At 38.8% G+C, this 24,034-nt stretch overlaps 1 protein-coding gene across 1 annotated transcript in view; it reads left to right on the top strand.

Annotated features, from left to right (window-relative positions):
- Positions 1-24,034, top strand: part of ADAMTS20 (ADAM metallopeptidase with thrombospondin type 1 motif 20) — a 283,904-nt gene that overhangs the window by 107,703 nt on the left and 152,167 nt on the right. Inside the window, exons 5-6 of the mRNA XM_082253104.1 lie at positions 13,630-13,713; positions 20,599-20,723. Coding sequence (XP_082109230.1) covers positions 13,630-13,713; positions 20,599-20,723 — 209 coding nt within the window. The remainder of the gene's footprint in view (positions 1-13,629; positions 13,714-20,598; positions 20,724-24,034) is intronic.

Below are 24,034 nucleotides of genomic sequence, written 5' to 3'. Positions count from 1 at the left end.
GGTATCTCCACTGTGCATAAATAAGCCAGTACAAGCATGTAAGTTTATGCTATAGTTGTTACTTACAATGATAACTTGGAGGTTGCATCTTCTGAATGTTTATGTCTGTATCTGGAATAAAAATACATCAGGAGGTATACATAATTAGATTTCAAAGTGACTTTGGTAGGCAGAATTGTAGATAACTGGAGAATTGTCTGAGATGGAGCACTCAAGCATGTGTACAAAATCATTGCAGGTATTTTTTTAATCTCCATGCCATTTTTTTTTTTTATTGTTTGATTTCAATGAATGTTTTATTGGCCTACATATGGGAAAGTATATCTGGGAGATATGCGAACTGTACGTCAAAATGTCCCTTTTAGAGCTGTTGGCCCATATGGCTGATGGATATTTGTGATGCAAGTGCTATCAAGGTTTCATACTGCTTTTTCAATTGAAAAGAGAATATTCTAGCATCAGTCCTAAAGAAACATGATATAAAAAAAAAATGTAAAAACTTTTTTTGAACAATAATGATTGCTTTCGATGTTTAGAATTAGTTGACCTCCACTCTGCAAGACTTAGTTGTTGCAGGTTTAAAACAATGACATTGCCAACCCAAGTTTCTCTAGAAATGCTGTGGAATTTAGTGCTCTAAATTCCTCGGATTCAGTAGCATTGCAATGAGATAATTTCTTTTATCTATCAATAGATATTCCAAATATCAAATGTTGGTGAGCTTGTTTTTGGAAAACAATTGCTTTAAAATGTGTAGAATGCATGTATGGTCTGTGGATATGCAATGTAAGGTGTGTCCACATACATGGAATACTTACATTAAAAGAGATTATCCACATAGACACTGGAGCTGATTTATTTAAACTCCGGAAAAAAAGAAAACAAAAGCAAAAGTGGAGCAGCTGTTCTTCTTACCTGGACAATGAAGTTGGTTAAAGCAGTATTCAACCCAAAAGCAAACATTCATTAATATTGCAGCTTACCAATTCTTAGATGTGTTGGCTGTATTCGTTTTCTTTAAGCTTTCTCTCTTCTTTTTTTATCTGGTGATCCAGCCAGTAAGTCTGTTGTTTTTCAAGAGAAAAGCTCTTTTTCAGTTACAGTGATGAGACAGGCCATTTAACACTGTCAGGGGTGCTTACAATGATCAGCTTTTAACTATTTATGTAAAACCTTTTATCCCAAAAAGAAAAAAAAAACAGTTTACTGTAACTGATTATAAAGTATTAGCTGGAGTTCAACTTTAATTTGTTACTGTATTTAAATTTGCTAGTACATTTAACACTACCAAATGTTGCTGTCCAAATCTGACCCCTGTGCTCCTTTATCCCCAGTGGTGTCTGAATAATAAAGGAGGTTTGTTACCCTCCAACTGATTGGGGCAGCAGTGTGGTGGTGCAGGTTATTGGGTTAAAACAGGAGGTGTGGGGGCAACTCTAACACGGAAGGTGTTTTGCTGGCCAGATCACCAAGGGAAAACAGAGGGAAAAGAAAGAAAACAAATGCAGCCACCACATCTAATGATTGGTAAGCTGCAATATACTGTATTCATTTTTTGGTTTTGGGTTTTTAAGTTGACCTGGGCTACTGCTCAGTGTGTTGTTGATCCCTTTCAATGTTATTATCTAATGTACTGTATATAGATGCACCTTATATCAGCTGTCACGTGCACTGAATCACACATATTTGCATATTTTCCATAATTAAGATGACCTAATTAAAATATTTGTAATATATAAAGGTAATTTATGTTTTTAGCAATAATTAACCTTGCTGATTTGAATGCATGTCTTTCAGCTCTGTAGTTAACGAGCAGGCTGCTACTTTTCTCTGCACAGAATAATACGGTTTATTTTTTGTCAGTAGTATGAGTAGATGGTTTCTATATATAAATACTATGTTGTGTGTTACAAGGAACATAGTGTGACATTTGATATGATCACTTCTCCTTGGAAGCTTGCACCCACCCATGATTGAGAGCCTCTGTACTTTACGCACAATGAAATGCAGTGGGCAGCAGTACTAGATAAGGAAATGCATGCTTAAATCAGTACATTTCCAGGCTTTGCATTTTAAAATACCACAGTATTAGTTATTCTTGCTATTTTGATGACCTCTTAAGCCCTTTTTAGCATCAGCATTTTAGGAAAGTTATTTCAATTACTAAGTTACTGAATTAAATGTGTTTTGGTTAGAATGATCAAATATAAAATGTATAATTAAGCAACAATTAGAGAGAGTAGCACTTGTATTTTTTTTTTAAATCAGAAACAAAGTTTCAAGAAGAAAGAGAAGAAAATTACAGACTTCACAGTGTACATGCGTTTCACTAAGAGAGGTATAACCATGTACTAAAAGCATTACATACACTCGGAAATTGTCCCACGCTAAAAAACAGTTGACAGCTCAAACACATTACCAACACACTGGTCTTACCCCCTCCCCCACACCATTAGCAGAAACATTACTGTAGCAATCGATCAAGGACCCAGATCAGCAGGAGCCAAACCCGGGAGAGCACTTGTATTTTGCACTAGAAATTTTTTAGCAGGCATTGTGTTGTGGTGACTTTATAGCAAACTGTTATCTTCTTCTTTACAATTAGGTCTTAAAATTAGCCCATCTCTTTGTACTAGAGATAATTCTGCAAGGGAAAGGGTAAAGAAAGTAGTCATTGCTTTGTTTTTGTTCAGTTTTTTTTTAAGTTTATATATACTTGTTTACAACAGTTTATTTAGTGTGTGTGATATGTATATATACAGTATCTCACAAAAGTGAGTTAACCTCCAACATTTTTGTAAATATTTTATTGTATATTATCATGTGACAACACTGAAGAAATGACACTTTGCTACAATGTAAAGTAGTGAGTGTACAGCTTGTAAAACATTGTAAATTTGCCGGCCTTCAAAATAACTCAACACACAGCCATTATTGTCTAAACTGCTCGTAACAAAAGTGAGTACACCCATAAGTGAAAATGTCCAAATTGGGCCCAAAGTGTCAATATTTTGTGTGGCCACCATTATTTTCCAGCACTGTCTTAACCCTCTTGGGCATGCAGTTCACCAGAGCTTCACAGGTTGCCCCTGGAGTCCTCCTTTACTTTTTCATGACAACATCACAGAGCTGGTGGATTTTAGAGACCTTGCGCTCCTTCACCTTCCCTTTGAGGATTCCCCACAGATGCTCAATAGGGTTTAGGTCTGGAGACATGCTTGGCCAGTCCATCACTTTTACCTTCAGCTTCTTTAGAAAGGCAGTGGTCATCTTGGAGGTGTGTTTGGGGTCATTATCATGTTGGAATAATGCCCTGCGCCCAGTCTCTAAAGGGAGGGGGATCATGCTCTGTTTCTGTATGTCACAGTATATGTTGGTATTCATGGTTCCCCCGATGAACTTTAGCTCCCCAGCACTCATGCAGCCCCAGACCATGACACTCCCATCACCATGCTTGACTGTAGGCAAGACATACTTGTCTTTGTACTCCTCACAACAAAAACATAAAACAGTTTCTAGGGTTACCGAAAAACCATTAAACCCTTAGTTTTGGGGAGCGATTCTTCCTGAAGATATATATATATACACCATACGGTCAAGTATCGACCGGGGAGCCTCAGCAACCAAATTCAAGAACGTACCAAGAAAGGAGGACAAAAGTGCCACTGAGGACACCTTTGTTAGTGATTGCAAAACAAGGCTTAACACTGGTTTAAATGCACAAAAACTATTTTATTGAAGAATACTGATTGGCAAACAGATATCAGTCATTAAAAATCCACAGCTGACTGAAAAACAGACCTGTGGAATCGTTACTGCAAATTAAACCACTTTCACACACACTCACACATAATAGGGCCCAGAGCACCCCACCCCGCACCTCATAAACTTCTGCCCCTAAGCATCCTAATCGGTTGCAGTTTCATATGTATGATTAATTCATAATGAAAATACCAATAACATGCATAGCTGTATGGATGCAGGGCGGTCCAAACTCATCGCCGTAGCATTCTCTGTCTTTGTACTCCTCACCTGGTTGCCACCACACACGCTTGACACCATCTGAACCAAATGAGTTTATCTTGGCCTCATTAGACCACAGGACATGGTTCCAGTAATTCATGTCCTTAGTCTGATTGTCTTCAGCAAACTGTTTACGGTTTTTCATCTGCATCATTGTTAGAAGAGGCTTCTTTCTGGGACGACAACCATGCAGACCATTTTGATGCAGTGTGCGACGTATGGTCTGAGCACTGACAGGCTGACCCCCCCACCCCTTAAACTCCCGCAGCAATGCTGGTAGCACTCATTCATCTATTTCCCAATGACAACCTTTGGATATGATGCTGAGCACGTGCACTCAACTTCTTTGGTCGACAATGGTGAGGCCTGTTCTGAGTGGAACATTTCCTGTTAAACCACTGTATGGTATTGGCCACTGTGCTGCAGCTCAGTTTCAGGGTCTTGGCAATCTTCTTATAGCCCAGGCCATCTTTATGTAAAGCAACAATTCTTTTTTTCAGATCCTCAGAGAATTATTTGCCATGAGGGGCCATGTTGAACTTCCAGTGACCAATATGAGAGAGTGAGAGCGATAATACCAAATATTACACACCTGCTCCCCATTCACCCCTGAAACCTTGTAACACTAACAAGTCACACGACACCAGGGAGGGAAAATGGCTAATTGGGCCAAATTTGCACATTTTCACTTAGGGGTGTACTCACTTTTGTTGCCAGTGGTTTAGACATTAATGGCTGTGTGTTGAGTTATTTTGAGGGGACAGCAAATTTACACTGTTATACAAGCTCTATACTCACTACTTTACATTGTAGCAAAGTGTAATTTCTTCAGTGTTTTCACATGAAAAGATATAATAAAATATTTACAAAAATGTTAGGGGTGTACTCACTTTTGTGAGATACTGTGTATATATATATATATATATATATATATATATATATATATACATACACACACACACACACACACACAGTATATACAGTATATCCTTTTTATATAAGAATTTAATGTTAATCAAATGTATTAAGCATCTCCCTCTACTAAATAGATTGTATTGCATAAAGTGTATCGAACAATTGGTTGTCAGTGTTCATAAAAAGTATTAAGTATTTGATATGGAATTCTAGCAAGTTTAGGGGACCACACCTCTGGCCCACTTAATGTAGGAACAGTGGCCAGACTATGAACATTCAAATATTTACATATTTTTATAAGCAGAACATACATTTTAAAATAAGCCCTCACTGACCTCTGAAGTTGCAGGTACTGTGGAATAGGCTTGTAATCAAAGCTTCTGAATTTTGCTGCCAGAAGTTAATTCACAGTTTGCCAGCCTTCTAATCTCTAATGTATACATAAAGGCGTTCTTTCTTCAAACTTCATTTAGAGTCTTTTGTCAGAGTCAGCTGTCAGAGTCAACAGTTAACGTCAGGAGTCCATAGTCAGTTTCAGGTGTCAGTCACTAGATAGTTGTGTTTCTCTACCTCCTCTTTGCTTTGTCCTGTTTTCCCCTCTCTTGTCATTTTTTAATGGCTCCCTAAATTGTCTCATTATAGGTAATCAAACCTCTACAGTTAAATAAGTCATATTAAAAAGCCATAAATACTGGCAGCTCGTAGAGCAACTCTCAAATTGTGGATTTCACCTACAGCACCATCTGTCATAGTTGTAAAAAAATAATTAAATTCCCTGGTGTACATAAAAAAATTGGATACTATAGTAGGAAATTAAATTATGGGCCAACTAAATGCTTCTTTTCCAGATGGAAGCTTTTTATGGAACAAACTCTATCTGCTTCTGAGATATTGCTCCTTATGGCCTCATTTCAATATACAGAATGGAACAACAAGGCAAATCTAACTAATTACTTGGGCAGGTTGGAAATCTAGTTACTGCTGTTGATTCTTTGGTAGTGTTGTATGCTGTATCTCATTTATATTTTGATGCTGTTAGATTATTAGGTTATTTGTTTATAATTTCTCTTTTTTTTCCATGCTACCTTTGTATTGTTATGACCTACAGTACATTCCCATCCCTCCATTTCGGGCATTGCTGGGCTGTTTGGGTCGGAGGGCCTCTATCATTCATTTTCATCCACATCTCCATTATATGCTTACTACCTTCCAACCTAGAGTAACTGAAGTCTGGGGTCAACAATACTGTACTGTGATGTTTGCTTGGTCTGCTGTAATTCATTATATTGTAATTGCATCACTATGCTGTCCCCAACATTATAACACTAGAGGGTTTTTTTTTATATACATTGGCACCTCCAATGTTTTGTTTTTCTTTGTAACATCTATTGTAAAATGAATAAAACATGTGAAAAATAAGCTATAAAATTCAAATCAAATGCAAAAATCAAGTTTAATTTCAATATGTGATTTCATTTAGTTAGGTATCCAAGGCATGCTATTTAGTTTACCTAAAATGTCTTTAATTCATGAGGTTTATCCTCTGGTGATCATTCATTACCAAAATGGAGGACAGTGCACACAATTTAGGGAAATTATGGTTAAATTAATTACATTCTTTGAAAACTTTACAACATGAAGCTACATATTATTTTTTTTTTGTTCAGTTGGGTTAGGGCTTTTTACTATGACTTACTCAACTGTAGAGATCTGATTACCTATCATTACTATTTTAGGGGCCATTTTAATGGGAAGAAAGACAAAGGAGAGGGGGATGAGGAGTAACAAAAGTATCTAGTACCCCAACTCAACTGTAGAGGTATAATGGCTATAAGGACAAAAGAGAAGGGAAGGCAGGACAAAGTAGATGGGGTGCGAAATAACAAAAGTATCTTGTAACTCTGCCTCAGATTGCTGACTATTGACTCTGACACATGGTGCTTACCATTGACTGTGACACCTTATGTTAACTATTGATTCTGCCACCTGAAACTGACTAGTGATGCTAACCCCTTGACACATACTATTGACTCTGACAACCGACACTGACTAGTGACCCTCATACCCAAAACATACTACTGTAGTGATTTTGACACCTGACTGTTTACTCTAGCCCCAGACACTTTACTCTGACATCTGACTCTGAGAAGTGATTCTAATATCTGTCAAACGACAAGTGACTCCGACACCTGAGAATGACTGTGATTGTAATTTGATGGAATATTGTTGGAGCCAACCAATGTTTGCTGGATATCTGACAAAAGTTTGAAGGAAGTAGATAGAGCTTTGTATGAAAAAACTTAGACTAAACTGAGGTATGTCCTCAAATATAAAAATGACTTCTCTGCTTTTATTGTAAAGTTTGAGGATGCATTGCTTCACAATGGCTTCAACTATAGTCAGTATAGTCAGTAAATGTATATTTTAGAGCTTAGCTTTAGTGATTTAAAAGAAAAAAAAATCAGCATAAGGGATGGTACTTACAATGAATATAAAGTGTTCCTTGTGCTGGTGGCTGCTGTTTTGGTGAAGTCCTCAGTCCTCTTCCCCCTGGATATCCCCTCAGCTATGGTCTTCTGGTGCCATGGGGGTTAATATTAAGGACTGAAGCTGTCACAGGCAATCATCCAGTGCCACCCTTTCATTCATAGAAGCTGTACTATTGGTCCCCCACAATGAAAAGCACTGTATGAATGAAGGATTGGTGGATTAATGAAAAGTTCACCTCCTCCGTTCACAGAGTGATTCACTTAATCTTTTAAGAGGGTAGCAGTAGTAGAATAAGGATGGAGTGGTTTAAAGAAAACGGGTTGCAGATGTTAGCATTTTGTGGAGCAGGTGTGCAGTGGATTTATGGGAGTGGAGCGGTGTAACAGGGTGCAGAGGTGAGCAGTGGGGGTGCAGTGGTGTAATGGGGTGCATTGGTAGAAAAGAGATGCAGAGGTAAATGGTGGATGAGAGGTACATAAGTGAGCAGATGGTAAGGGGTACAGAGGTAAGTGGTGGATGAAGGGTGCAGAGGTGAATGATGGGCAAGGGGGCAAAGTTTGGATAAGTGCAGTGGATAAGCAGTGTGGATGTGAGTAGTGGAAGGGGGCACAGGGAGAATTTTCAGAGTGTTAATTGCTAGTCACAGATCTATTTTGCAGGCTGTGCAGTAAGTAGAATTTTCCTAGCTGTCTTTTTGTGTAAATTTAATGCCCTTAGAGATTCTGGTAATCACTGCCAGCACAAAAATGAACTCTGTATGCCTTACACAGTCTTTTTGAGGCTGTAAAAAATAGTAGAGTGTCCCCACTGCTAAAAACTGACAGCTGTTTTAGTTCTACAAAAAAAACACATTTAAAATAATTATTTTTTTTGGTTTTTAGAGTAGTTGTGTTAATAATTATTATTGCTGCTGCTTCTTAGCTTTTACCTGTCCTTGATTTAGACATACTCTATGTTATCATTAATGGCAGTAGGAAGGGTGCTGGAGGCGGCCAATCAAAATTTTTCTATGGTGCTCCATGATCTGCAGTTACACCTCTGATCTAGAAAACTTAAGCTCATAAAATGTCAGATTGTTAGTTCTGAGAAAGCATATTCTCTATCTGATTACTTTGAGGGTGTATTTCTTCAGTTGCCAAGCACTTAACCTAAGAATTTTATAGAGTAATCCAAAGCCTCTGCTGTGTTCCTTGAACTGCAGTTAATGTTACATTATTAGATGCTGTGCAGTCTAGCACAGGGAAGAAGATGGAACTTTAAACTTTTGTTTTACGTCAGTGATTTATTCACTCTCGGCTTTATAATCAAAATATTGTTTTTTGTGTGACATATTGTAACATTTTAAACAGATTGAAAATTACCACCAGTTGCTTCTCCACTAAGTTTTGTGCACGCTTGTGCACTTTTGATAACCCTTTCAAATTCCTCATCTGACTGGTATTTTTGTAGATATGCTGTAGATTATTTTCCAGCTGTTCCAATGCCCTAGAATATCAAACACTATTCCCTGGCACCTTACATGATACATTTATATTTGTGCCAAATAACAGAACTAACTAAGAATTGGAAGTCACATTTATTTGTCTGGAAGCCTTTTTCTTTTACAATGTTTTTAGAATGTGCTGCTCTTGTGAAGGTATAATCATTCAGAGTGGCATTACTTATTTTGCCTATTTGGTTGTAAACAGCTGAATTAAGTTAGCTTTACAACTTAGCCATGCCTAATGGTTTCTGTGTAAAACACTATTGTGATACTTCTAGGGGTTGTTTCAAAATGCTTTAACCATGTCTAGAGGCAGACAAAAATAATTTTATTTCTACTCAAAAAAATCGACTGCTTCCATAGTGGCAGATGTAGCATCACTGACCATCAAATGTAAAGAATGAGAATTTCTTGGACAAATTACTGTAGGATTTTATTGCCAAATGCAAGCCTATACACCTTATTTGATAAACCACAATTTCTCTTTATAGGACTTTGAAGGCAACTTCTAACCCAAAAATAAGATTGAAATAATATTTATTTTCTTTATTTAAAAGGTTTGAACCACATATATTACATCACATATTACAAAGTATAAAATATTGTACAACATTGGGTTACAACATCAACATTGTGAGCCAAATGGTATCCCCCACAGCTGATGATTTGGCTTGCAGTTACAGTATTGGAATACTGGGTTGCCCACTCAGTTTAGGGACTCCGACGTGTTTAAAATTTATATAACAATTATCTTCTTCAGCGATAAGATACCACTCTAGAATATAAATGATATTTTACTGTCCACACAGCACAATTTATATCTAATAGTTCAACCATCATGACACAAAACAAAGAGAAAACTCACATAATTTGTCATACCAGTCCTATATGTAAAAAGGAAAGTCCGGATCCATATAAGTACTTTTGACTCCTAAGTCATCGAGACCCCCATAAATGCATGCAGAGACCACCACTCATATTGCAGGCTGTTAAAGCATATACAATGATAATAAACTCTAATGTCTTCCATTCGATTTCCATGGCATAACAATGGTACTATATTTATGGTGGGAAAAATTACCCAGGCCAACCTCTCTAGTTGAAATACTAAACCCTGTACCATAGGGCAATATTATCCCACATCTGACTGCTGGGACTTACTGTAGATCTATTGTCCTTAAAACTCAGATGTAGAAACCACATTGCATATGCTCAAAAATCCCTCCATTTAAAACATAATCAGAATATGTAAAGCTATAATATAATATCCATAAAAGCATGAAATGCTGTGATTATAGCCTATACACCTTTTTATAATGCATCTACATCAATGAATGACAAAGTTGTTTTTAAATTGCAACAAGATCTATATTTAGATCACTCGCAGAGTATTTTTTACTATATCCAAGTACATCATCAAGTTGAGTTCTTCTATCAGGGGAGCTGCCAAATATAACAGTAATACTTTGCTGCAGTCAGTCATCTCCCTGATCTATAGTGCTTGCAACTAATGATCCCATTCTGTGTTCCACTACTGAAATAATATTTGTGAGTTTGTATACATTAATCGGAAGACAGAAGGTAGAAAAGAGGCACACTGGAACCCAGCCACTATATAGAGATGTAAAAATACGTCTTCAGACTGAAATCTGGCTATCCTTCTCTGAGAATCTCTATGATTAAGCCCTGTAAGCAGAGCGAAACATGACAGAGTGGCAAAGCCAGGAGGAGTTCAGTCTGAAAAAAATTCTTTATATCCTATAGAGGCTGTGTTCTAATGTGTGGCATTTCTACCTGTCTTCCAATCTGGATGAGCTTGTTTGAACGTCAGCACCTGATCTATGCTTTGGAATACAGGGAAAGTTTTGCATGCTTTGAGCTTTGCTTTGATAATTAAAGAAAAAAAATAATAGAGAGCCAACATAGTTGAAAAGTAAGAGACACCAAAGCCAATAGATTGCAGATGTCAATTCCAACAGTGATGCACTAAACTCAGAGAAAGAAAAAGTAAGTGTACTCTCAGTTTGTATTATGCACTTATGTATGACACTTTTTATCAAAAATAGTTTATAAAAAAATGCCTTTGCACAATTGAATATCTAGAAGCATTGTTGTTACCCCTCTATAGTGTATATCAAAAAACTATTAGAAAATATTCTATCAATCTTAGTTTTGAATGCTATGTTATTTCTTACCCCCTATATGAATCTGGACATAAACATTTTAGGTTATTATGTCACTGAGCTGACAAACTCATTTGCATTCGTTTTGGTCCTCCGTGAGACACAAATATTTTAGAATTCGGACATTATTCACAACCTCAATATTTTTCATGGAGTAAAATTGTTTTACCTGTATTTAGATATTAAAAAAAATATTTAAAAGTCTATTTTTCTCATAGTAGAATAGTATTGTTTCCTCTGAGGCCACAAGTATAACCAGACATTATGCCAAAGAAATTTGAGTCACAGTCAGTCATGTGCTCAACCTTATAATCCAAACACCATACCAGAAGATACAGTAAATAGCTGCTACTAATTAAAAATAGAGAGTGACCCAGATGAGCTTGCATAGACTGAGGGATTCCCTCTTTGATCTCCTCTGGGAATGCTGGACCTGCAGTTAACTGAGGCCTAACTATTTTAGTCTTTTCATGTGCTGCAAAGGTATACCTCACTATTCATGCTGCTTTTAGGAGCACATAATTAAATGGGCCACCTCTGCCTATTGTTTTTTCAGTGCAGGTTTCAGCAGAATATGTAATACATGTTATATAATGTGATGGTTAAGTGTTCCCAGAGTGGCATATGGGTAGGAGCAACCAATGTCCCAAAACTTGTTTTTGAGTTTCATGGTTATTCATTTTAGGAGATTTCCTTGTATAGCATAGTACATGGTAGGGTTAGGTGTTTTACTTTTCCAAAACACATAAATCAAAAAGGTCCTTACTAATCTAAATTGCTCATTTTTCAGAATGTAAAAAGACAATGTGTATGTTCCAGAGGCCAGATGTGGTTTTCTGTTTTTACTACAATTAGCAATAGGAAGAACCTGGAGCCTTGAGAACGCTGAGTACCATATTGGAGCATTCTAAAAATGGAATGACCTGAAGGGAGAGCAAAAACAAGACCAACCATCGAAGATAGCATAATGTAATTCACTGAATTAAAAATGCGACACTGGAAAAAGCTTTAAAAGCAGGGGTTGCCAGATCCCTAAATCCTCAGGACCTGTCTTACTATGGGAGAGATTTACTGCTCAGCAATGCTGCCTTTTTAAAATTTGAGGAGGAGATAATGTGAGTTGGACACCAGTAATAAATACCAAGTCATCCCAAAACTAGATTTATTTTTTGGTAGATTGTGCAAAATTCAATCACCTAGCAGTTTCTTATATCTCTCAGATACCCAATTGGTAAGGTTACTGCATTATTGAATCTGTATAACTGTTGTGCCCATTATTTTGGGCTCCTACTCTCCTGGCTAGAGATGCTGAGATAGTCAAATATGGGCAAGAACACTCAAAACTCCCAGATGGACAATAACAATGGTATGGAGATCTTTCAGTTGGAATATGCAGACAGCATAAGAAATCACGTGCCACCTAAAACAAAAATTACTTTTGGCTGGGCTGACTCTTCAGCGTCTTTCAGTTCAGCACGAAATGCTGAATTGTGGGAGATACTGAAAAGTGTCATATGTACATACATATACATAGAAGTATTTTGTGTTTTTCAGAGTTCTGACTATGAACGAGGCAGTGAGAAGAAGTATAGGGAAGGTAATTACAGCCTGCTTATAGTAGCTCCTGTGCAGTGAACCTGCTGTTTTATGAGGTTTGGGCAAAGGTTTTCTTTAAATATGTTATTTATGTGGCTTTAACAGTATATTTTCCAACAGCTGTATTGCAGCATCCTATGTTCTCAATTACCTTAAATCCAGATTACACTTCTCTACTGTATACGTTACTGCATTGTGGTGCCATTCATATTTAATGGAATCCCAGAGCAAAAGGCAACACATATGTGTTGTGGTAAGTTTAATTAGAAAAAAGGGTCATGCACAATTTTAAGCATGTTAGGGTGTGTTGGATTGGCTTGTCTATATTTCTGTCGCACACATTCTTGGCAACAAGGCTTATCAGTAATGGGTGCTGCAGCGAATACCAGCTGGATTCTGGAAACACCAAGTCAATTTACATATTCGCCAGCACACCAGGGATCTTCAGTTATTGTCCAAAGGTTTTTATTGCAGAAAGATACTATCACAAAGACATATGCAATGTTTCAGAGCCACGCAGGACTCATCAATGCCTAATGAAGGGGTCCTGCGTGTCTCCGAAGTGTTGCACTTGTCCTTGTGATGTAATCTTTTTGCAATAAAAACCTTTGGACGATAACTTAAGATCCCTGGTGTGCTGGCGACCATGTGCATTGACTAGATATCTTGACTGCCCGTTCATTTTGAATGAGATGCCTTAATGCAACATGTTAATTTGACAAAAAATGTGTCTTAATGTGCATGTGTTAACACACCACAAAGGTGTAAATGACCCTAACAGAAACAACAATTTACATCTAGAATACAGCTAGAATAGTGTAAAAGTATTGGGGAAATTTTGGGGTGTTTTCTTGTTAACCAATGCAATACAATTTGCATTTACCAAATCAGATGTTGAGTTTTTAGATCAGTAATCGATTTTTGCATGTTTTTTGCCAGGTTGCTGCTATTTATAAAGATCCAAGCATTGGGAATCTCATTAATATCTTGATTGTAAAGCTTATAGTAATTCACAGCGAACAGGTATGGTATTAGTACTTGATTGCTTACTTTCTTACAAGTTCAGACTTTGGTTTCAATAGGCATCAGAATCTAACTAAATGCAAGCATTTGATATTTTCTCAAAAAAAAACTAAACTTTCTTTTCATGCTATCAGTTTCTTTTTTTTTTTTGTCATACTTTAAGGTGTTTAGATTTTGACATTGGCCTTGAAGACTAAGCTTTTGTTGTAGCATTGACTTACAAATGTATATCAGTTACTTAGCAACATGTTATGTCTTTAAAGGATAACTTTATTTTCAGGAAAAGTACAGTAATCCTTTTTACATAGCCTTCCCTTTAACAAAATGAAGCCACTCACTCCTGCCCCAGATACATAATTACCTGCACCTGACAGACACAGCCTGCAGTAATCTTCCCAGCCTTCGGCTAAAATCTTCTTGCCACTGGCCGCGACTACAAAGTCTATCCCTATAGACCTCTATGAAACTGTCTCCCAATACAAGAGATGCTCAGGAGATGGTCTATAAACGTCTATGGGGATTAACTGTGCTTAAGCATGCAGTGGCTAGATGGTTTTGGCTGGAGGCAGGAGAGATTGCTACAGGCTACTCTTTTTGGATTCATTAAAGTATGCATCTAGGGTGGGGAAGGGTGGGTTAATTATATTTAGGGGAGGCTAGGGAACACAAGATAATTGTTGTTTCTTTGAAAGTACAGTTATCCTTCAAATACTTGGTGCCTGCACTCTGTATGTTAATGTTTCCCAGCATGATGTCCAAAAATACAATAATATACAGTACTGTGCAAAAGTTTTTGGCTGTGAAGAAATGCCATAAAGTAAGAATTCTTTCAAATGTATGTAATTGAATTGTTTATTTTTATCAGTTTACAAAATGCAAAGTGCGCAAACAGAAGAATCTAAATCACATCAATATTTGGTGTAACTACCCTTTGACTTCAAACCCACATCAGTTATTTCAGGTACACACAGTGCTTGTGCACACAGCAGTTTTTGAGGGAACTTGGAAGGTTGGTTGTTCCAAACATCTTGGAGAACTGCTGTCCAGCAGTTGCATTAGCACAGAACAGGCTGAAACCAGTGGGACCCAGGTACACTCATCTCCTGTCCAGAGAAGCCAGAAAGGGTCTTCATGAAAGAATTACAGCCAAAAAGCCATACCTCTGACTTGGAAACAAGGCTGAGAGACTCAACTATGCACGAAAACCTAGGAACTGGGGTGCAGAAACATGGCAGCAGGTGCTCTAGACTGATGAGCCAAAATTTGAAATAGTTAGCTGTAGCAGGAAGTGGAGGTGTCTTGCAATAAACAATTTAAATATATATACTTTTAAGCATTCTTACTTTACATAATTTCTTCACGCCTACTTAAAACTTTTTACACTTTTTACACTTCATGCGGCTGCTGGCTTTAAGACAGCCACTGACCTGGCCACAAGCAGAGTGATGACTCAGTTCGAAAAAAAGGAAAGTCTATAGCCGGCAGATAAAACTACCACCTTTATGCCTAGTACACGTTAAAAAGTATGGCTTCTGAAGCGATCGTACGATAATCTGATCAATCTGATCAATAGTACACAGCATTTGAGGACTGATCATGACAGTCCACCTGAAATTATCCGAAGAGACAAACACGAAAAATTTTCTCGTATGATACCAAATTGTACGGTTTTCGTTTAATCAGTACAGAAGTTGTTCAAAAAAAAAATTGAAGAGCAAGACCATGCATGCTCAGGAAAATAAAGAATACCTTACAATACAATACAACACATTACATCACTTCCAAAGTTATATTCTGTTGTACGAGAATTTTCGAAAGTTTAGTAACCTCTTAAATTTTGATATGAGACTAGCATGCAAAAAAACAGACGATCATTTGTCCAATATTCTCATCATGTGTACGAGGCTTCAGACTGTGCCTTTTATTTAACAGTTCAACTGAGAGATACATGTAAATAATACATACACATATAAATATATATCTATATGCAGTATCTCACAAAAGTTAGTACACCCCTCACATTTTTGTAAATATTTTATTTTAGTTTATATTTTCATGTGACAACACTGAAGAAATGACACATTGCTACAATGTAAAGTAGTGAATTTACAACACTGCTGGCTACATCTGCTGGCAACAAAAGTGAGTACACCCCTAAGTTAAAATGTCCAAATTGGGCCCAAAGTTTCAATATTTTGTGTGGCCACCATTATTTTCCAGCCCTGCCTTAACCCTCTTGGGCATGGAGTTCACCAGAGCTTTACAGGTTGCCACTGGAGTCCTCTTCCACTCCTCCATGACAGCATCAAGGAGCTGGTGGATGTAAGAGATCTTGCGCTCCTCCACCTTCCATTTAAAGATACCCCACAGATGCTTAATAAGGTTTAGGTCTGGTTACATGCTTGGCCAGTCCATCACCTTTACCCTCAGCTTCTTTAGCAAGGCAGTGATCATCTTGGAGGTGTGTTTGGGGTCGTTATCATGTTGGAATACTGCCCTGTGGCCCAGTCTCCGAAGGGAGGGGACCATGCTCTGCTTCAGTATGTCACAGTACATGTTGGCATTCATGGTTCCCTCAATGAACTGTAGCTCCCCAGTGCCGGCAGCACTCATGCATCCCCAGACCATGACACTCCCACCACCATGCTTGACTGTAGGCAATACACACTTGTCTTTGTACTCCTCACCTGGCTGCCGCCACATACGCTTGACACATCTGAACCAAATACGTTTATCTTGGTCTTGTAGGACCACAGGACATGGTTCCAGTAATCCATATCCTTAGTCTGATTGTCTTCAGCAAACTGTTTGCGGCTTTTCTTGTGCATCATCTTTAGAAGAGGCTTCCTTCTGGGACGACAGCCATGCAGACCAAATTGATGCAGTGTGCGGCGTATAGTCGGAGCACTGACAGGCTGACCCCCCACCCTTTCAACCTCTGAAAAATTGGTATCAGCACTCATATGTCTATTTCCCAAAGATAACCTCTGTATATGACGCTGAGCATGTGCACTCAACTTATTTGGTCGACCATGGCAAGGCCTGTTTAACCTCTCCTGTTAAACCACTGTATGGTTTTGGCTACCGTGCTGCAGCTCAGTTTAAGGGTCTTGGCAACTTCTTATAGCCTAGGCAATCCTCAGAGAGTTCTTTGCCATGAGGTGCTATATTGAACTTCCAGTGACCAGTATGAGAGGGAGAGCAATAACACCAAATTTAACACACCTGCTCCCATTCACACCTGAGACCTTGTAACACTAACAAGCCACCTGACAACGGGGAGGGAAAAATTGCCAAATGGGCCCAATTTGGACATTTTCAAATAGGGCTGTACTCACTTTTGTTGCCAGCAATAATTGCTGTGGGCTGAGTTATTTTGAGGGCACAGCAAACTGTATGCTCACTACTTTACATTGTATCAAAGTGTCATTTCTTCAGTGTTGTCACATAAAAAGATATATTAAAATATTTACAAAAATGTAAGGAGTGTACTCACTTTTGTGAGATACTGTGTATATGCAGTATTTTTCTTGTTTTTTAGCTAGAAAATTACTTAGAACACCCAAACATTATATATATATTTTTAGCAATGACTCTGGAGAATAAAATGGTGGTCGATGCACTATTTTTTGTCACGCAGTATTTGCGCAGTGGTCTTTCAAACACCATTTTCTTTTGGGGAAAAAATACATTTCAGTGCATTAAAAAAAAAAACTTAACAGTTAAGTTAGCCCATTTTTTTGTATATTGTGAAAGATGATGTCACGCCTAGTAAATAGATACCTAACATGTTATGGTTTAAAATTGAGCATACCCGCGGAGTGACGACAAATTACGGTCAATAAAAAAATCTCCATAGGCGACATTTTAAAATTTCTTACCAGTTACCAGTTTAGAGTTACAGCATAGCTCTTTTTTTAGAAGTATTGCTCTCGCTCTGGCGATCGCTGCAATACCTCACTTGTGTGGTTTGAACAGCGCTTTCATTTGCAGGCGCGACTTCCGTATGCGTTTTTTTTCGTGAGCGAGCTCACGGCGACGGGGGCGCTTTCAATTTTTTTTCTCCTATTTATTTTATTTAATTTTTTTAATTTTAGCACAGTTTTTTAAAAAAAATATAAAAGTCTGATTACTTTTTTTGCTGTCACAAGCAATGTAAACATCCCTTGTGACAGTGATAGGTAGTGACAGGTATTCTTTACGGAGGAATCAGGGGTCTAAAAGACCCCAGACCCCTCCACTGCACTTCAAAGTATTGAAAATGCCGAAATCTGCATTTTCGAATACTGTCACTTTTTTAAATTCGGCACCTTTAGCCGCCGAGTAACCCGAACGTGACGTCACCACGTCGCTAAAGGGTTACTACATCGGAGACCCGATCAAAGTCAAATCCCGTGAGATGGGAGACCCGGGCAGAGCCGCGGAAGGCGGCGGAGGGGGGGGGCCTCCTGAGTCACATCCGCCTTAACCACCTGAAAGCCAACCGCCGGCTCTAAAAAATGGTGCTTGGATGATGCCTCTAGCTGCAGGCATTACCCCCCCGATACAATCACTTCTCCGAGCCGACATAGAACTCCGTCGGTTTGTACTAATGCAGAGCATAATCCCCTCCCTTCAGAGACTGGGCAGCAGGACAGTATTCCAACATGATAACGACCCCAAACACACCTCCAAGACGACCACTGCCTTGCTAAAGAAGCTGAGGGTAAAGGTGATGGACTGACCAAGCATGTCTCCAGACCTAAACTTTATTGAGCATCTGTGGGGGATCTTCAAACGGAGGGTGGAGGAGCGCAAGATCTCTTACATCCACCAGCTCCGTGATGTCATCATGGAGGAGTGGAAGAGGACTCCAGTAGCAACCTGTAAAGCTCTAGTGAACTCCATGCCCAAGAGGGTTAAGGCAGTGCTGGAAAATAATGGTGGCCACGCAAAATATTGACTCTATGGGCCCAATTTGGACTGTTTCATTTAGGGGTGTACTCACTTTTGTTGCCAGCAGTTTAGACATTAATGGCTGTGTGTTGAGTTATTATGAGGGGACAGCAAACTTACACTGTTATACACTCACTACTTTACATTGTAGCAAAGTGTAATTTCTTCAGTGTTGTCACATGAAAAGATATAATAAAATATTTACAAAAATGTGGGGGGTGAACTCACTTTTGTGAGATACTGTAAATATATATATATACACAGTGATGGAAAAAAGTGTTCGATCCCCTGCTGATTTTGTACATTTTCCCACTGACAAAGTAATGATTAGTCTATAATTTTAATGGTAAAGGTTTATTTTAGCAGTGATAGACAGAATAACAACAAAAATATCCAGAAAAACGCATTTCAAAAAAATTATAAATTAATTCTCATTTTAATGAGTGAAGTAAAAATTTGATCCCCTATCAATCAGCAAGATTTCTGGCTCCCAGGTGTCTTCTATACAGGTAATGAACTGGGACTAGGAGCATTCTCTTAAAGGGAGTGCTGCTAATCTCAGCTTGTTACCTGTACAAAAGATGTCTGTCCACAGAAGCAATCAATCAGATTCCTATCTCTCCAATATGGCCAAGACCAAAGAGCTGTCCAAGGATGTCAGGGAAAATATTGTAGACCTACATAAGGCTGGAATGGGCTACAAGACCATCGCAAGACCATCGCCAAGCAGCTTGGTGAGAGGGTGACAACAGTTGGTGCGATTATTCTCAAATAGAAGAAACACAAAATAACTGTCAATCTCCCTCGGTCTGGGGCTCCATGCAATATCTCACCTCGTGGAATTTTAATGATCATGAAAACAGTGAGGAATCAGCCTAGAACTACACGGGAGAATTTTTGTCAATGATCTCAAGGCAGCTGGGACCATAGTCATCAAGAAAACAATTGGTAACACACTACGTTGTGAAGGAATGAAATCCTGCAGTGCCCACAAAGTCCTCTTGCTGAAGAAAGCATATGTAAAGGTCCGTCTGAAGTTCGCTAATGAAAATCTTAATGATTCAGAGGAGAACTGGGTGAAAGTGTTGTGGTCAGAGGAAACCAAAATAGAGCTTTTTGACTCAACTCACTGTGTTTGGAGAAGGAGGTATGTTGCCTATGACCCCAAAAACACCATCCCCGCCATCAAACATAGAGGTGGAAACATTATGCTTTGGGGATGTTTTTCTGCTAAGGGGACAGGACAACTTCACCACATCGATGGGATGATAGATGGGGCCATGAATCGTCAAATCTTTGGTGAGAACCTCCTTCCCTCAGCCATGGTATTGAAAATGGGTCTTGGATGGGTATTCGAGCATGACAATGACCCAAAATGCACGGCCAAGGCAACAAAGGAGTGGCTCAAGAAGAAGCACATTGGGGTTCTGGAGTGGCCTAGCCAGTCTCCAGAACTTAATTCCATAGAAAATGAAAGTTCGAGTTACTAAATATCAACCTTGAAACCTTAATGACTTGGAGAGGATCTGCAAGTCAGTGGGACAAAATCCCTCCTGAGATGTGTGCAAACCTGGTGACCAACTACAAGAAACGTCTGACCTCTGTATTTGCCAACAAGGGTTTTGCCACCAAGTGCTAAGTTATGTTTTGCAATGGGGTCAAATACTTATTTCACTCATTAAAATGCAAATCAATTCATAACTTTTTTTAAATGCGTTTTCCTGGATATTTTTGTTGTTATTCAGTCTCTCATTGTTAAAATAAATCTATTATTAAAATTATAGACTAATAATTTCTTTGCCAGTGGGCAAATGCTCAAAACCAGCAGGGGATCAAATGCTTTTATATATACAGTATATATGTATATTAACCCAGGCAGTGGGTTAATATTTGGTGTGCTGAAGTATATAGAAATGTAACTTCCTTTCTTTTTTGCTTTTTTTTTTTAAGGAAGGACCAGTAATCAGCTATAATGCAGCTACAACTCTTCACAACTTTTGTGTTTGGCAAAGAACGCAAAATGTGCCTGATGATTCTCACCCCTCTCATTATGATACAGCTGTCCTCCTTACAAGGTATCATTAGCCTTTTGATGTCTACAGAAGACAATGAACATGTCAGAAAACAGCTGTTCAGTGTGCATATTTTGTAGTTATTTTTTTGCACAAGGTTGAATTATACTGATTCCTAGGAAGTTCAGTTGCTAAAATTAAAGGCGGCGCAGCGGGGTGCTATTTGTGAGGTGGAGGTGGAACATTCTCCCTGACCTGGTAGCTCAGTTTAGATCTGGAATTGAATGGCCTGATTGGGCTGGGCAACTTGTGAGGCCCACTGCTGCGCTTTCTTGGTCCTTGATTTCTGTTGTCAGTACCCTTTGGGTCACCCACTACCTGACATTGACAGTTTTTAATGTCATTGCATTCTACTGTTTTTTTTTTTTTTTACCCCAGCTATCTCTTGTTTCTTTTAATACCACCTGCTTATTAGTTCTGTATAGTGGTCATAAACCGCAGCTTAAAAAAAAAAAAAATCTTTTCAAGGCAATGTCCTAATGTGCTGGTAAAACTATGCCCTCCAGTGGTGTGCTGTCATCGCTGACAGGGCTTCCATCTACCCCCGGTCTTTCTTCCAGGTTCGCAGCCTACGGGGCTGCGATTACGTCAAAGGTATGCCAGACCTTCACAGCACACATGTCATCGACTGCATGCAGTGTGAATGATCAATCCCAGCATAGATCATACCTCTGTACCATGTTGCACTGTTGTCTGCAGATCCCTGATATTCTGGGTTAGGTTTTGGCTTTATATCATGTGACATTTTACATGTCCTGCTGATAGACTCTTTCCGTTCCACACCCACTTCCTGCAGCTAGAACACACTCCTTTGTAGTCTTTCTGATTCTGCAAATGATGTAATATCCTTCACATCTCTAATTGTGGATGGGCTGTAATAAATCCAAATTAGCATTCAATGCCACCCAGTCACACCTACAGGAAGAGTCCAAACCTACTAAGTCCGGCCTCACAGATCACAGCATTATTCAAGAAGGAAACACCTTCATACACAGCCTGTCCTGCAAGCTAACTGTGCTGCTGCTGGGCAAGATTGAATGGATCAAAATTCAATCCTGCCCAGTTATATATGCCGACCAGTGTGAACAGGGAGAGTCTCACCTCCCCACCCCCCTCCCAGAGCCCTGCTCTCTGTGAAGTGATTAATTTACAGATAAGAGAAACACTTTCATAATAACTTCCCATAGCCCTCCCTCTGTAGTCTTGCAGTAAGCCAATATTCTTTGTCATGAGCAAGACAGGAATGACACAGGAGTAGGTATGACACATTTACACCTTTCACCACCCACATGAAGGCCCAGAAACACCCACAGTAACCCTAGAATTGACAGCGGTGTTGTAATTCATTTACATAAACAGTGCATCTGTTGTTTTGTGAAGGAAAAGTTCTTCATTAAACTACTTCTCTGAGATCAACTGCTTAATGATTTTGCGTGGGATGTTTGCCTGCAGTGTGCCTCCTCATTACTGATTGTTGCCTACTTACCCCCACATAGGCCACAGCCACTCTGCCTCAGAGAGTGAGTTCCTACACCCTCTGAAAAGTATTTCCTATTACCTATCTTCTGTCTCCCTTGTCAGTTTCACTCTCCTCGCACCCACTTTTCCTTCCCTCTCCTAGTACCCTTCTTTTTTTTTCTCTTTTTACTTTGTCCTCCTCACCCTCCCTATCCTGACTTTTTTTGCACGTTACAGTACCCTTTTTCCATTTAGCCTTTTTTCTGGCTTTCTAACCTCCTATTGAATCTCTCTTTTAGCCCCTCTTCTTTTTCTACGTCCCTACTATGCTCCCCTGCACTTCAATATTGTCGACCTCCATCTTAGCACACTATAAATAAACATTCTGCAGTAAACTATTTGTTAAAATTCTTACTCCAGCATTTGCAGTTTAAAACTTTCAATGCTACTCTCCCAATGCTTCTTTCCTGAACTTTGGGTCTTTACAGGAAAGAGTTAACAGTGGACAGCACAGTCTTGAGCTGGTCTGTAAACTTGGAGAAGGTAGGAGGGAGAAGAAGGGAGGAGCAGAGAAGTGCCTTGCCATCTTAGGTTATAAGGCTATGTGTTTTTATTGATTCTCAAAGTGTAGGGAGATACAACTCTAGTCCCTACATGCAAGGGTGACTCAATAGAATGCTGCAAGAAAAATGAGCCACTCTGAAACAGGAAACCTGGGGCAGTGGTCATGGCATCAGCTTAACCTGGTATATAGACAAATATTAAAAAATAATCTGCATGCTCAGAAAATAATTAAATCAGTTGCTGAAAAAACTGAAGGTGTAGTGTCACTTTATCTCCTCTGAAAAGCAGAGTATTCTTCTCTATAACCTGAAACAATTGGGCACCTTTTGCCCTCTCTATTTCTTATCATGATTATAACACAAAAATCTAAATATATTGGCTGTTGTGATATCAAGACTGGTCCATTGAACCTTTTTAGATCCCTACAGTGAGGGAAATGACTGGTCGCATCTCTTAAAGTCCCTCTAGTAGTTCTGTACTGCCCAAATGCAAATCAAGATATTCACACTCGATAATTTCTCTGCATTTATGGAAAGTACTCTTATTGTGGTTGGGGATTTCAATATCGCCCTTGTACCCAGATTGGGTACCTCATCAAGTGCTCCCTCTGTTACCTTTTCCTTTCGTAAACATATCTTACAAACCCTACACTAGTTGACGTTTGGCGACTCCATCACCCTGTCACCAGAAATGTTATCTTTTACTGTCCCCTTTCACATGGGGGTATATAGTCACCAAATCAGACATAGGGAATTTAATCTAGTCAGGCCTCTCACCCACAACTATCAGTTTATTCCTCTTACAACTTAGAACCCCTGAAATGTGGCTATGGAAACAAAATGATAGTTTTCTCCAAGACCCTCAAATTGTACCAGATATAGTCAAAGAATTTCTCTTTTACTTAGACATAAACACCATGACAGATTACCATGCTATCTTTGTCTGAGAAGTCCCCAAGGCTTACAATTTGGGGTGTTCTGTTTAAACATGGATCCCAGCTTAAATGTGACTGTGATGCTAATCTTGCTGATTCATTTAATGAGCTTTACCTTCTGGAAACTACACACAAGGCTCACTTGGACCCCAGATGGAAAATAAGCTTGTAGAACCAATTCACGTAATCAGTTTAAAGTCAAGGCAGCCATTAAACATTTTAGCCTCAATTAGTAACATGACAATAAATGAGGCCAACCTCCAGGTCCGAATGTCCAAGACAAATGGACTTTGTCCTTTGTTCCCCACATTGTTACAGCCAAGGGCGCAGGAAAGTTCATCACCCCAAAGAGATAGCT

The sequence above is a fragment of the Pelophylax lessonae genome (assembly GCF_965119305.1).
Source record: "Pelophylax lessonae genome assembly, chromosome: 4".
Classification (NCBI taxonomy): Eukaryota; Metazoa; Chordata; class Amphibia; order Anura; family Ranidae; genus Pelophylax; species Pelophylax lessonae.
This window is presented reverse-complemented; position numbering and strand designations above follow the sequence as displayed.